The sequence below is a fragment of the Anabrus simplex genome, chromosome 4 (genome assembly GCF_040414725.1).
Source record: "Anabrus simplex isolate iqAnaSimp1 chromosome 4, ASM4041472v1, whole genome shotgun sequence".
NCBI classification, from domain to species: Eukaryota; Metazoa; Arthropoda; class Insecta; order Orthoptera; family Tettigoniidae; genus Anabrus; species Anabrus simplex.
In genome coordinates, this window is record NC_090268.1 from 348,901,259 (window position 1) to 348,914,875 (window position 13,617).

The 13,617-nt window shown below is 36.4% G+C and overlaps 1 protein-coding gene and 1 long non-coding RNA gene across 4 annotated transcripts in view; one reads left to right on the top strand and one right to left on the bottom strand.

The window, feature by feature from the left end:
* pav (pavarotti) overlaps nt 1-10,600 on the bottom strand; it is a 277,353-nt gene extending 266,753 nt beyond the window's left edge. For both annotated transcript variants that reach the window (XM_067145761.2, XM_067145760.2), the window contains exon 1: nt 10,471-10,600. In XM_067145761.2, the coding sequence (XP_067001862.2) occupies nt 10,471-10,481 (11 nt within the window). In that variant the 5' untranslated portion in view covers nt 10,482-10,600. The remainder of the gene's footprint in view (nt 1-10,470) is intronic.
* Nucleotides 10,601-11,303: 703 nt separating this feature from the next.
* The window catches only part of LOC136872716 (uncharacterized), a 97,447-nt gene continuing 95,133 nt past the window's right edge, over nt 11,304-13,617 (top strand). For both annotated transcript variants that reach the window (XR_011018052.1, XR_010859982.2), the window contains exon 1: nt 11,304-11,453. This is a non-coding gene — a long non-coding RNA (uncharacterized lncRNA). The remainder of the gene's footprint in view (nt 11,454-13,617) is intronic.

Genomic DNA, 13,617 nt, shown 5'->3' on the forward strand with positions numbered 1-13,617 from the left:
AAGTAAATGTAATTCTTGGGGCGGACGGTGGGTCTTTGGACATCGCTATGAACACCTCTCCTCTGAGACACATTCCAAGTAAGATTTCATTAATTTCCACTTACCTGTAACGTTAGAAAAATCTTGTCTCCAGGACTGGAGTTTTACCGAAAGCTTTTGACACCATCGGCAGAACCATACTTTTTAGAAAAACTAGAGAACATCACTGAATGATGATAGGAAAAACTTAAAACGGTCCACCTTTTCAATACAAAAAGTTATATTTTATTTATAACATGTATTTGTACTTGGAACTAGTTTCGACGCTGTGTTTGCGTCATCATCAGCCAAAACCAATATTTCAATCCCAACCTAAACTTAAATGATATCTCAGAGAAACCAAAGATCCTATTTGACTTTCTCATTGAATTTTTCAAAAACATGAATATCCCGAAAAACAGATCTGTCTTTCAAATCATGCATAATACTTTGTCACGCCACACACTTTCACCACATCACCCTCCATACTTCCCCCCCTTCCAGCCCTCCTCCCCTCTCCACTCCTAATCCAACAACGGCCGCTGCCCAGACCTAAACTATAGCTTTACCGCCTTATGTCCCGCAATAATCATCATAGAAACCTGCCCCCACCCTACACATAACGCTGCAACAATACACCACCAATACTGGCACAGTCAACCTCCAAACTCTCAACAATGTATTCCTTAATACCTATTTTATATTCTTGTCAAGCTGAATACCGGACCTATGAAGATTACAAGATTAATTTGTGCAGCTACAGAATGGTTGTCAATGAAGCTATGTAATATAGAGAGAAACTTTCAAAGGTGGTTAAATGAAGAAGTTATATCATGTTCAAGATCATGCTTCCACATCTCTGCACAGTATTTAAAATACAATTTACCGTTGCTCTTTTATAGCTATTGTTGAGAGTTAAAGAGAATTTCCTGTTGTGTATGTTTATCAGGAACTCATGGGAGACTTCTTTAGTTAGTTGGAACATAGAAAGAATGATGAACTCTTCTCAGAAGAACTCTTAAGGTTTCACCTTACCTTTTCCTGCCTGCTGGCTCTTTAGAAAGTGTGTGCGTGCATCTTGTATTCAGGATTCATTCAAGGCAAATATTTTCGCACTGCAAGTTGTGTGGTTAAGCTTATTTTTAATATGTATAATTTTTGCTTTCTCAAAAATGCATTTGTTTCTACATTCGTCCCTGTTTTTATCTCCTCGTAAGATGTGGATTGTTTAATATAATACCTTGTGTAAAAAATTGGGTTAAATGAAGGAGTTATATTATATTCAAGATCATGCTTTCACGTCTCTACACAATATTTAAAATGAAATTTACCGTTGATCTTTATAGCTATTGTTGAGAGTGAAGAAGAATTTCCTGTTGTGTATGTTTATCAGGAACTCAAGGGAGACTTCATTAGTTAGTCGGAACATAGAAAAAATGATGAACTCTTCTCAGAAGAACTCTTAAGGTTTCACTTTACTTTTTCCTGCCTCCTGGCTCTTCAGAAATGTATGCGCGTGTGTTTTGTATTCAGGAATCATTCAAGACGAATATTTTCGCACTACAAGATATGTGGTTAAGGTTATTTTTAATATGTATAACTTTCCCTGTTTTTTATCTCCTTGTAAGATGTGTATTGTTTAATTTTCCTGTTGTGTATGTTTATCAGGAACTCAAGGGAGACTTCATTATTTAGTCAGATCATAGAAAGAATGATGAACTCTTCTCAGAAGAACTCTCAAGGTTTCACCTTACTTTTTCCTGCCTGCTGGCTCTTTAGAAGTGTGTGCGCGGGCGTTTTGTATTGAAAAGGTGGACCGTTGAAAGAATCCAGGCGCATGTTACATCGGCTCTAAAAGACATTCCGGAAAAGGCCTTCCAGGATGCCTTCCAGGCATGGAGAGTGAAGGAGAATTTCCTGTTGTATATGTTTATCAGGAACTCAAGGGAGACTTCATTAGTTAGTCGGAACATAGAAAAATGATGAACTCTTCTCAGAAGAACTCTTAAGGTTTCACTTTACTTTGTCCTGCCTGCTGGCTCCTCAGAAAAGTGTGCGCGTGTGTTTTACATTCAGGAATCATTCAAGAAGAACTCTTTCGCACTGCAAGATGTGTGGTTAAGGTTATTTTTAATTTGTATAACTTTTGTTTTCTCAACGATTCATTTGTTTCCTATATTCGTCCCTGTTTTTATCTCCTTGTAAGATGTGTATTGTTTAATGTAACGCCTTGTGTAACATAAATGCCTACATGCTTGCCTGTTTCCCATTTTGGCTGATGATGACGCAAACACAGCGTCGAAACTAGTTCCAAGTACAAATACATGTTATAAATAAAATATAACTTTTTGTATTGAAAAGGTGGACCGTTTTAAGTTTTTCCTATCATCCTTCTCAGTTCAATACGGACAAAAAATGAAATTCTTAGGTTTAAAAAAAAAAAAAAAAAAACATCACTGAACCTATGAATTACCTAATACCGCTGATCAGGAATATACTGCTAAATAACTGGTTAAAAATAGATTTATGACATTACTAGGCCTAAGTCAAATATTTTGGAGCAAACTGCCAAAGTACGTCAGAGTGACCTCCCCACCAAATCCTGTACTGTTCATAGTAGATACACAGCAGACACTGTGGAATGTGTAACTTCAGACGTCAAGCTACTTATGTATGCTTATGATATGGTCTTACCACCTACATCAGAGAAGGAACTTAAGGCAATATTCAATCAAACAGTATGATTGGCAGAGAAATTTAAATATATTAGGATGTAACCTTTCTGATCCATGGCAATTACTCTCCATGTCAATGACCGTTTGAGCACAGCCCTGAAAGCATTAAGCATATAAATAGTTTGTCTTTTCCAACAGTCATAAAACATTTCCATCGACCTTGCTGATAATGTATGCCGATGATATGGTCATAGGTTCCACATCCAAAGAGGACCTCCAAAAAACCCTGACAAGGCTAAAGGATTGGGCCATGGAAAACAAACTAATGATAAACCAAAAGAAAACTGTGTAAATGGTTTTCAGAAGAGGAGGAAAAGTGGCTAAAGACGCAGCTTTAAAATTAGGGAACGAATCGCTAGAAATTGTGAACAAATTTAAATATCTAGGAATCATCCTTCAACCAACAATGACTTCCTTCAGCAATCATATTCAAGATAGAACATCAGCAGCAATCAAATCCATGTACAATACAGAATTTATAAGAAGTTTATAAATCGAAACAGCAATGGCACTTTTCCGGACTGTGATTACCCCTATCGGCAACTATGGAATTGACATTGTGTGGGGGAAATTAACAACAAATGACCTACAAAGAAGTGAAAAAGTGAAGGCGAGATATCTCAAAAGAGCTACCGGGGTAGGGATTTCAGCTCTATCAAGTTTGGTATACCAGCTCACAAAGGAGACTTTCTTCATTGAGAACATACAGTGGCGGTCGCAATAATACAGCCACCTCTATTGACGGGATTAAGAACTAGGATATCTATTAGTTCGCAAAATCTCCATGAGTGCCGTGTTGTCAGTCCCTTTTAGACAACATCAGGGAAGACGTCGCTGCTATCTGTAGTCGTGCGAAAGGAAGCGTTTGAGCTAGACGTGCGAAAAGAGGCATAAAGGTAAGAATCTTATGGGTCAAAATAATAGAGCCGTTTTACAGAAGTCCCGTTCAAATTGATGTTTTGCAGTCGTTTTGGGGGCTAGCAATATTATTTGTCAACAAACCTCCACTCAACATTATTTTGTATGTAAATTGACGTTTGGTTTTGTTTACATTCTTCTAGATGGGCAGAGCAAAGCATACAAGTGATGATGAGCGTATAGTAATGTTCCGGATGTTCAAAAGTGGGATGTCCATGAATCAAATACCCAAAGATTTACACGTTTCGCAAAAAAAAACGAGTCCAGAACACCATTAGACTGGCAAAACAAACAAAGCCGCAGGTGGAGAACAGGGGGCGACCTCATGTGACTACTCGCGTAGACAGACTCATCACTAGGGAAGTAAAGAAAGGCCCATTTTTGCCAACACCACGACTGAAAGCCATTTTGTTTAGCGACAAAAATGATGTTCAACCACAACCTCAACAATTCAAAGACAACTGCAATCCAAAAAATTGAATGAGCGCATTGCGAGACAGAAGCCACACGTTTCAAACGCTAATGTTTGGAAAAGGTTGGCCTTCGCCCGGAGAAATGAACAAAAACCTAATATTTGGTGGAGGAACATATTTTGGTCCGATGAATCCAAGTATAATAGGTTTGCCTCAGACTGAAAAGTCTATGTGCGCCGCCCACCAAACCAGAAATTCAATCCCAAGTACACTTTAAAAACTGTCAAATATGGTGGCGGAAGTGTTACGGTATGGGGATGTTTTTCATGGTACGGCATTGGTCCAATACATGTTATAAACCTCATTTTAGATCCGTATTGAAAGTTTAACAGTTCAACAATAATAAAGGTGTTTTAATTTGTTCCACCTATTCAATACTTATATTTTCACTTATAGTGGTTACATAATTAGATTCTTAGTTACATGGGACATGTTTCTCCCTCAATTAAGGGCATCTTCAGCCTAAACACAATCATCAAAAGTACAACTAAATTAAAAGTGGAAGTTAAAAGTTTAGTCAGTTATTAAAATTCGGAACATAAAAATGTTCAACTGTTTTAATTAGAATTTTAATAGAAGAAGTTTTAGTCTCTAACAAGATTATAATTTAATCATAAGACAGTTTTCCATTAGCATCTTTATATTTTATCACTTTTCACATTTTTATGTTCCGAATTTTAATAACTGACTAAACTTTTAACTTCCACTTTTAATTTAGTTGTATTTTTGATGATTGTGTTTAGGCTGAAGATGCCCTTAATTGAGGGTGAAACATGTCCCATGTAACTAAGAATCTAATTATGTAACCACTATAAGTGAAAATATGTATTGAATAGGTGGAACAAATTAAAACACCTTTATTATTGTTGAATTGGTCCGATACACCGTATCAACGGCATAATGAACGCAGAAATGCACAAAAACATCTTGGCAAATGTGATACTGCCTTATGCTGAAGAGGAAATGCAGCTGAAATGGAAATTTCAGCACGATAACGATCTAAAGCACACTGCAAGGATCATAAGGCAGTTTTTTCAAGATCATATCAAAGTATTAGAGTGGCCACCTCAATCCCCTGACGCATTACCCAATGAGAACTTATGGGAGATCGTAGACAAGAGAACTGACCGCTCAAAAGCTACATCTTTAGATAAACTTTGGGAAGAAATCCAGAGAGCCTGGTATGCGATCAGCAGCGACGAATGCAGGCGTTTAGTCGACTCTATGGGTAAGAGGTGCAGGGCAGTCCTCAAAAATAAGGGTTACCCCACGAAGTACTAATGCACTCCTATGCAAAAACGACTGTTCCTGTAAATTTCATAAGATTGAGATCAAGTACAAAATATTTGTGTCAATTGGCTCTATTTTTTTTTTTTTTTTTTTTTTTTTTTTGACCCTGTGGTCTGGTTACTCTTTTGAATATTAGCCTATTGATTAGTTTGAGTTGTGTTATGTATATAACTGACTGTGGTACAATGTGATTGTTGCAATGGTTCCTGTACAACATAAAATTTTGTTTCCATCATAGTACAAACATGTCTAGTAATAAATTTGCACTTTATTCCAAACCTTTGCCAGGTGGCTCTATTATTTTGACCACCACTGTATGTCTCAGCCTACTACTACCAGCTACCCACCAATACGAGGAAGCGCATCGAATACTGTCAGAAAAATCAAAGGAAATCGACCCCGAGTTTTTTGCTACGGACGCAATGATAGATCGAAATTGGACCAACGAGCTTCAGGAGCAAAGAGCACAACGAAGATTTTTCACTTCCTGAATAAAGACTGTGTGGGAACAGATGTCAACAATATCACCACCTTAACCCGTAGCCTGCATGATGAAAAAATATTACGTTGCTTACACCCATGGGTAAATAAGTTTTTCTACCACATATTGTATCAGGTTTTGAAAATATTCTGAAATTGCACAAGCTTTAATTGATCATTTTCAATGAAAATATACATTTAATTGTCAGTTCCTCTTCTACATTATTCTTCAAATATATTTATTTAAAATAATCACAATTACAAAAACACTTATTTTTAATATCCTATGACCATACCCAAATTTTGCTTTAAATTATGAATAGTTATATGGTTCTGTCAAAGAATAGGATTTACATATCTACATAAGGTTTTTCTCAAAATTGTCACATTTGCACAGATTTGCAATGGGGAAAAAATCTCTGTATCAGTCTGTTCTAATAAAGTTCAAGAAAACAGTTATGGGATCAAACCTTCAAAGGAGAAAATCACTCTTTTTAATGACCAAAAGGAAGCTTTAAGCCTTTATAATTCAGCACACTTCAAGCAAATGACAGTTCCACTAGACCCGCACAGTGGAAATTGACACTTAGCACATGCACGACAACCCTTCCTCCACAGTTCACCAATAATAAAGGTGTTTTAATTTGTTCCACCTATTCAATACTTATATTTTCACTTATAGTGGTTACATAAATAGATTCTTAGTTACATGGGACATGTTTCACCCTCAATTAAGGGCATCTTCAGCCTAAATACAATCATCAAAAATACAACTAAATTAAAAGTGGAAGTTAAAAGTTTAGTCAGTTATTAAAATTCGGAACATAAAAATGTGAAAAGTGATACAATATATAAGGATGCTAATGGAAAACTGTCTTATGATTAAATTATAATCTTGTCGGAGACTAAAACTTCTTCTATTAAAATTCTAATAAAAAACAGTTCATTAAAAAAAAAAAAAATAGTGGAAAATCAAAGTGGTAATAATATAAAGCCAACGACATGAGGGCGTGAACACAAGCATAAACTTGATTGTCATGAATACAATCTTTCCAAGGCCGCTGTGAAATTCGTCAGCAAGTGAGACAGAAGCATCTGTTGAAAAATTGTAAGTGGTCTTTAGTACTGGTAGGTAATAAAAATGGCTGAAACCTTGCCAGAAAATGACATGTAACCCTTCCTCCTCCTCACTTTCACTAGTACTTGAATTATGTTTGCTAATTTCAAACTCACTTTCTGCATCCGATATACTACTTAAATCTTATTCTAACAATGCTCTCACATCATCACTACTTAGTGAAATATTATTCCGAAAATGGTTTAGGGCAAGCGCAGTGCGGGCAAAATGTGAAAAATTACTTATAAAAGAAAACACTTGTGGGCCCCAGGGACCCAACCGTGTAAGTTACGCGTTAAGTGCAAAAACAGAACGAAATCTGTGACTCAGTATAGCATAGAATGATCTTAGATACACATGATACTCTTTCGAGTGATCCTTATTACTATTATTATAAAACATTTCCATCTAAAAATCAGCCCAGTACCAACATACGTATCAGAAAATATTTAACCTGAATATCTGAGTCAGAAACACCTAGAAAGGCTCGAGAGGTTGAAGGGAACTGAAGAGCTCTGTCTTTCCAAGTATACCTTCCACCTTGTGTACGAGTTGTCTAGAGAAGTATTCTTCCTGGAAGAGCCGAGATTACAATCATTACTTCCAACAACACCAACTAGGTGCAACTGATTAAACAATTTTGGAACCAATTTATGCTCTAGGCATTGTTTTAAATATGCTATATCTTTTGTTAATTTGCCTATTTTGACCTTAATGGTTAGTCCACACCAAAGTTAATAAACAATGTTAACGAAAACATTTCTCAAGATGTTAAACTTTTGTTAACAAACCTCTTTAACATTGTGTCCACACCAAATAAACTTTTGTTAACAAACTTCTTTAACATTGTGTCCACACCAAAATATCTGTTTGTGAGGTTACAATGGATAGGGTCAGGAAGAAGAAAATACAACTGCAGCTTTCATTATTTTAATGAGTCCAATTAGAGAAAAATGCAGACGCAAAGTGTGGCAAAGAAAAATATTGGAAAAGCATTTAGAATTAAGTTTGCAGAGGACACTAAGGCCTATGTCAGAACTTTCAATTCTTGACGCAGCAGGCTTTGAAAACTTTCTGAGAATGTCCCCACAAGACTTTCAGTTCTTGTTGACAGTAATTGGGTCTGAAATTGCAAGAAATGATACAAATTTATCGGAATGTCATCTGCATTAATGTTAGGCTAAGTATAAGTGAAGATTCCTAGCGACTGGTGACTCCTACCAAGGATCATGTAAGAGTGTAAGAAAAATACGCCTACACTTCACTTAAGTATTTGTATGGTGTATACGACTTGCTTGCGATTCGACAGCCGATTTCGAAAAATAAAAAATTGTATTGTATTCTGCGCTATGAATTTGCGTGATCTAATTGCGTCTTTGCGCATGTGCGAACCGAAATGTTAACGAAAAGTTTCGTTCACAAAAGTTAAAGAAATTTTGTTTATCAACACGCTCGAAAATTTAATGAACATGCTATTTTGTTTATTAACAGACAGAAATGTTCATGAACATTGTTCATTAACAATGTTTATTAACAAAGTTAACGAAAACATCTTGGTGTGGATGCACCTTAAAAAGTAACAAGGTTAGTCATTCAGACACAACCGGAACAAGTGGATCCAGCTAACATCTGACTGAACAATTACAGACAATACTCACAATGTACCAACGGGAATATTAATCCAACAAGAATGGCACAAAATTCCAAGAAACTTTTTATCAGATGAGCACCTGACTAATGCATGATATTAACAACATGTTCCAACATACATGTTTTTGACCTCTAAATGAATACCATCCAACCACGCTTCTTTCTAATGGGATATCCAAGCCCAACAAGATCGACATTATACCACGGTTCCGATTTTATAGCTGTGTACTTACGACATAGGTGATCATAACCACCTTTAAATGAAATGAAATGTCGTATGGCTTTTAGTGCCGGGATATCCCAGGATGGGTTTGGCTCGCCAGGTGCAGGTCTTTCCATTTGACACCCGTAGGTGATCTGCGTGTCGTGATGAGGATGAAATGATGATGAAGACAACACATACACCCGGCCCCCGTGCCATTGGAATTAACCAATTAAGGTTAAAATCCCCGACCCGGCCGGGAATCAAACCCGGGACCCTCTGCACCAAAGGCCAGTATGCTGACCGTTCAGCCAACGAGTCGGACAACCATCTTTGAATGAACACATTTGTATAAACTATCAACCTAATGATTCATCCATACAGTTGGAGAGGTTCCAATTTACGCTTTGGTCAATTTCTGGTCAATGTGAACACATTTGTATAAACTATCGACCTAATGATTCATCCATACAGTTGGAGAAGTTCCAATTTACACTTTGGACAATTTGAAGTCATTATATGATAATTTTAATTGCTTCCTTGTCACAAATTCTAGGTTTTAATTAATGTACACATTTTAAATCTATGTAAATATCACCTAAAGAAAACTTTTTGTAAAAAAATTGTTTATGCATAAGACTATTGTATTTAGTTTTAAGTTCTAATGTTTAATTGGTTTAAGAACTTGACCTTAAGATTATTATAGGATGAAGATGCCCAAAACTAGGGCAAAACATGTACCTAACTAGTATATGTAATTCATGTAGGATTTAATCACTACAGAATATAATTGTATTGAATAGGTGGACACAGTAAATTTTATTCTTGAAAGAATTTTACTTACGTGCAACTGACCAAAAACCTTCAATCCAAGAAAGCAGACATACGGAGAGAGTCTTACTCAAATGAAGCCACACAAGCTGGATATAAGCTACCGTATGTCAATGACAAGGCTCATTGTCCACGACTTTCAACAACATGTACACCATAAAGACCTTCCATGAATCAGGTCTAACATGCGTCTGAGGTATGTGTTAAGTTGCAGCCAGCGTCTGGAAATTCTCGTTTTAAAATTTTGTACTTTGTATTTTTGACATAAGGTTTACTCTATCTACAGTGATCACAATAAAACTATTATTATTTCTTTATATGTATGGCCAACGGTTACAATAAAGATTATTATTTATTTTTATTAACGAGGATTATTTGGGATATTCATATACCGTAACCCAACTGAGAAATGAACGCAATACTGTGCAGGATGACAGTCATATTAGTCATCTAAAATTAATCTCTAAATGAATTTATGCAGTTTCACCTTCAGGGAAACATGAATTTAGTCCAACAAATCTCACTCGCTATGCAAGTTTAGGTACATATATTGGAGCGCAGCATTTGATGTGGGTATTAATCATCTAAGTCAATAAATGTCAAAACTTCAACCCTGCTGATTGGGATTAAATCGGAGCGCAGCATTTGATGTGGGTATTAATCATCTAAGTCAATAAATGTCAAAACTTCAACCCTGATGATTGGGAGGTCATATTTAATTAAAAATACATACACATGAATTGCTAAGGAACTTACGTTGGTCTCATGTTGTAAATTGCCTCAAATCAGTCGCTAATAACTTCACAGATATACGTTGTATTACCAAATCGTCACCATACAACAGTTCAAAATTACTTCCTAAGAAGCGGTTTAGGGTGCATTCGGTTAGTCAAATAGGCGGGAACAAATGAGCGATTCTGTCAGGTCAGGATTAAACTATACCGAACAAAACTACCTCACCATATTCATTAAAATAAAAGAATACTAAATGAATGCCTATTTAGTTACTAAAACTAACAAATGTTAGGAAATTAAAGCAGCAACTTGGATATTAACTTATAAGTTTCTCCGTTTGTTGATTAAGGGTTCTATTCTCATGAATTCAGTCACATCATCCGTGACTCAGATACATATCAATCAGATTGCGTTTGTTGTAATTTTAGTTCATGGAGATTTTTGGTCAAAAATTTAAAAGTATGAAGTATGAATTCTACCTACTCACTACTACATCCATTCTCTACATACAGATACGCAGAGGAGTGAAGTAATTCATATATCTAATGTTGGCATTATGTGCTGACGCTAAGGTTTTGTTCATACTTCAAGTGGGAGTAAACCAGGGAAGTAAACCGGTAAATTCAAACTCTCAAGGTTGAACTTAGTCGAACTACCGGAATACTGATTGTAGTGGTAGCAAATGCAGTAGAGGTGGTAGCCACTGAACTACAGGTAATTCTGGAATTCTGACTGTCGTGGTAGCGCTCGCAGAAAACTGCTTCCTGATCCTTGACTAGTCACGCCCCCTCGTGTATGGCAAAGTTGACAAGATACAGAGTCTGGAAGTCAGCTGATGTGTTGTGTTTGATGGATTTTTTTTTTTTTTTTTGTTTGTTTAAATATCTGACCGTACATCGAATTTGTGATGCAGTCAAGATGCCTATTTCGTGTGCAGCATAAGGTTGCACTAACAGGCAGCAGAAGAAAACAGATGTGAACTCAGAAAAGCTTCATTTCCATAGGTAAGCAGTCTAAGCACTACCTCACTGCAAAGCTATAAACATGGTATTTTTCAACGATAATTACTATTTTATTCCAGTTTGGCTCTTGTCATTAAGTATTCTATGTTTATGGAGATATCTCGTATGATATTTTGGCATGTTAAATGTCGTATGTTACGTTTTATAGGTTATAGTCGGAATGATGCAGTTACAGAATTCATAACTTCAGTTGTAGATTTCCATAGAAATAGCTGTGAGAAGAAAAGACTGGACCCCAACAAAATACAGTTTTATCTGTAGTGACCATTTTTCTGAGATCTGCTACATGTTTGGTACAGATAGAAACAAACCCCTTCTTAAAGATGATGCAGTACCTGAAATTTTCAATTTTCCAAAGCATCTGCTTCACCCACCCAAGAAAAGACGTAGAGTTATTCAGCGGCAAGTACCAGTTGAGGTATGTATTATTTGCTATTATATTTTTAGGTTGTAGTAGTTTCACATCTGAAATATGCAGTAGGCCTACAGTGAACATTCCACTGCACTGTAAATAGAATTTCAGCATCTAGTTAGAAAGAGTAATTTTTTTCTGTGTTACCTTAATCTGAGGGGACATATCATTTGACAGTATCCTAGACTGTAAATATCCCCTTAAACTCCAACACATGGTCAAAGGTATGTTCATTTTGATGTTTAAAGTTCCATTCTGCAAAGTGCTGAAATGCTCTTGTTAAATTGTACACATTCTTCGATCATTAAATTTTCAGACAGATGGAGAGTTAGGCCTATGCTATTGAAGGAGAATGATTAATAAAAGTAGAAAAAAAATTGTGTTTGATACAAACAGCGCACCAACTCAGCATCCAACCTCTGTGCTGAAGAAAATAATGTTGCATGTGAATCTCTTCCTAAGTTACCTAAACCTCCAGATTCACCAAAGAAGGTAGCTCTGAAGAAAAAATGAAGTTGCTGCAAGAAAAACTCAGACAAAGGAACAAGAAGATTGGCAGTATGAAACTGCTCCTCAAAGAACTTAAATCTGCAAATTCATCAAATAGTGTCATTTCATGCTTGAATCAAGGCGTCAAGACTTTCTCCTTGAAGTTCTTATGAATGCTTTCACAAATGAAGGTATTGCTAAACACAGGTGGCATTACACAAGTCTCATGAAACAGTTTGCCTCAACACTGTATTTCTATTCATCAAAGGCTTTTACGTTTGTTCATTCAAAGTTCCATGATTTGTTTCATTTACCACACCCATCAACAATAAGGGCATGGACATCCAAATTGAACTGTGAGCCTGGCTATTTAGAAGAGGTATTTTTGTATCTGAAAGAGAATATTGATGAGAAACTTTGGTTAAAAGACTGTAACCTTGTGTTAGATAGCAATGTCACTACGCACACAAACTGTATGGGACTGGGCTGAGGGCAAATATTTTGGCTATGTGGACTGTGGTAAAATTTTAGGTTCTGAGAATGAACTGGCATCGGAAGCTCTTGTATTAATGCCAGGTCACTTACACACAACTTCAAGTGTCCTGAGGGTTACTTTTTCAGTGTTCTCCCCAGAAATTTTCATCAGCCGGGTGACAGGAATGCGCAGCCGGACAGAGAATACTACGTAAAAATGAATATGAAAATAATTAACAGTAATAATACCAGGAAGGTAAACATTAACTGCAAAACTGAACTGTTTTAGTGTTCGTATCACGAACAAGACATAACAGAGTATTTTGAATTTCTGGTGTTCTACTGCACATTCATAATCATGTAACAATGGGGCTTACCACTCTGTTGCTGTGGAGTACCATACTGTTATGACGTCGTGCAAACTCGAGCGCTTGCATGCGATTCCTTGCTAATCCAGACACCGGTTGCGCACAACACTATGTGATAGCCAAGCTAAACATTTTAACTCCGATGTAATTGATACAACTATGCTGACTTTAATGGAGATTTATAATTCAAATATGTATTGATATTATGTAACTATATCTAGGTTATATTAGCCGGGCGGTCTGTAAAAACGGGAGAGCGGTGCACCCATTAAAAAGATCCTAGGGAGAACACTGCTTTCTGATTAACAAAACATCAGCAGAAATACAGTGTCAGATGATAAATGTGTGTCTTACAAAGTTACATGAAGTAGGAGTTAAAGTGTGGGGCCTAACCTGTGATGGA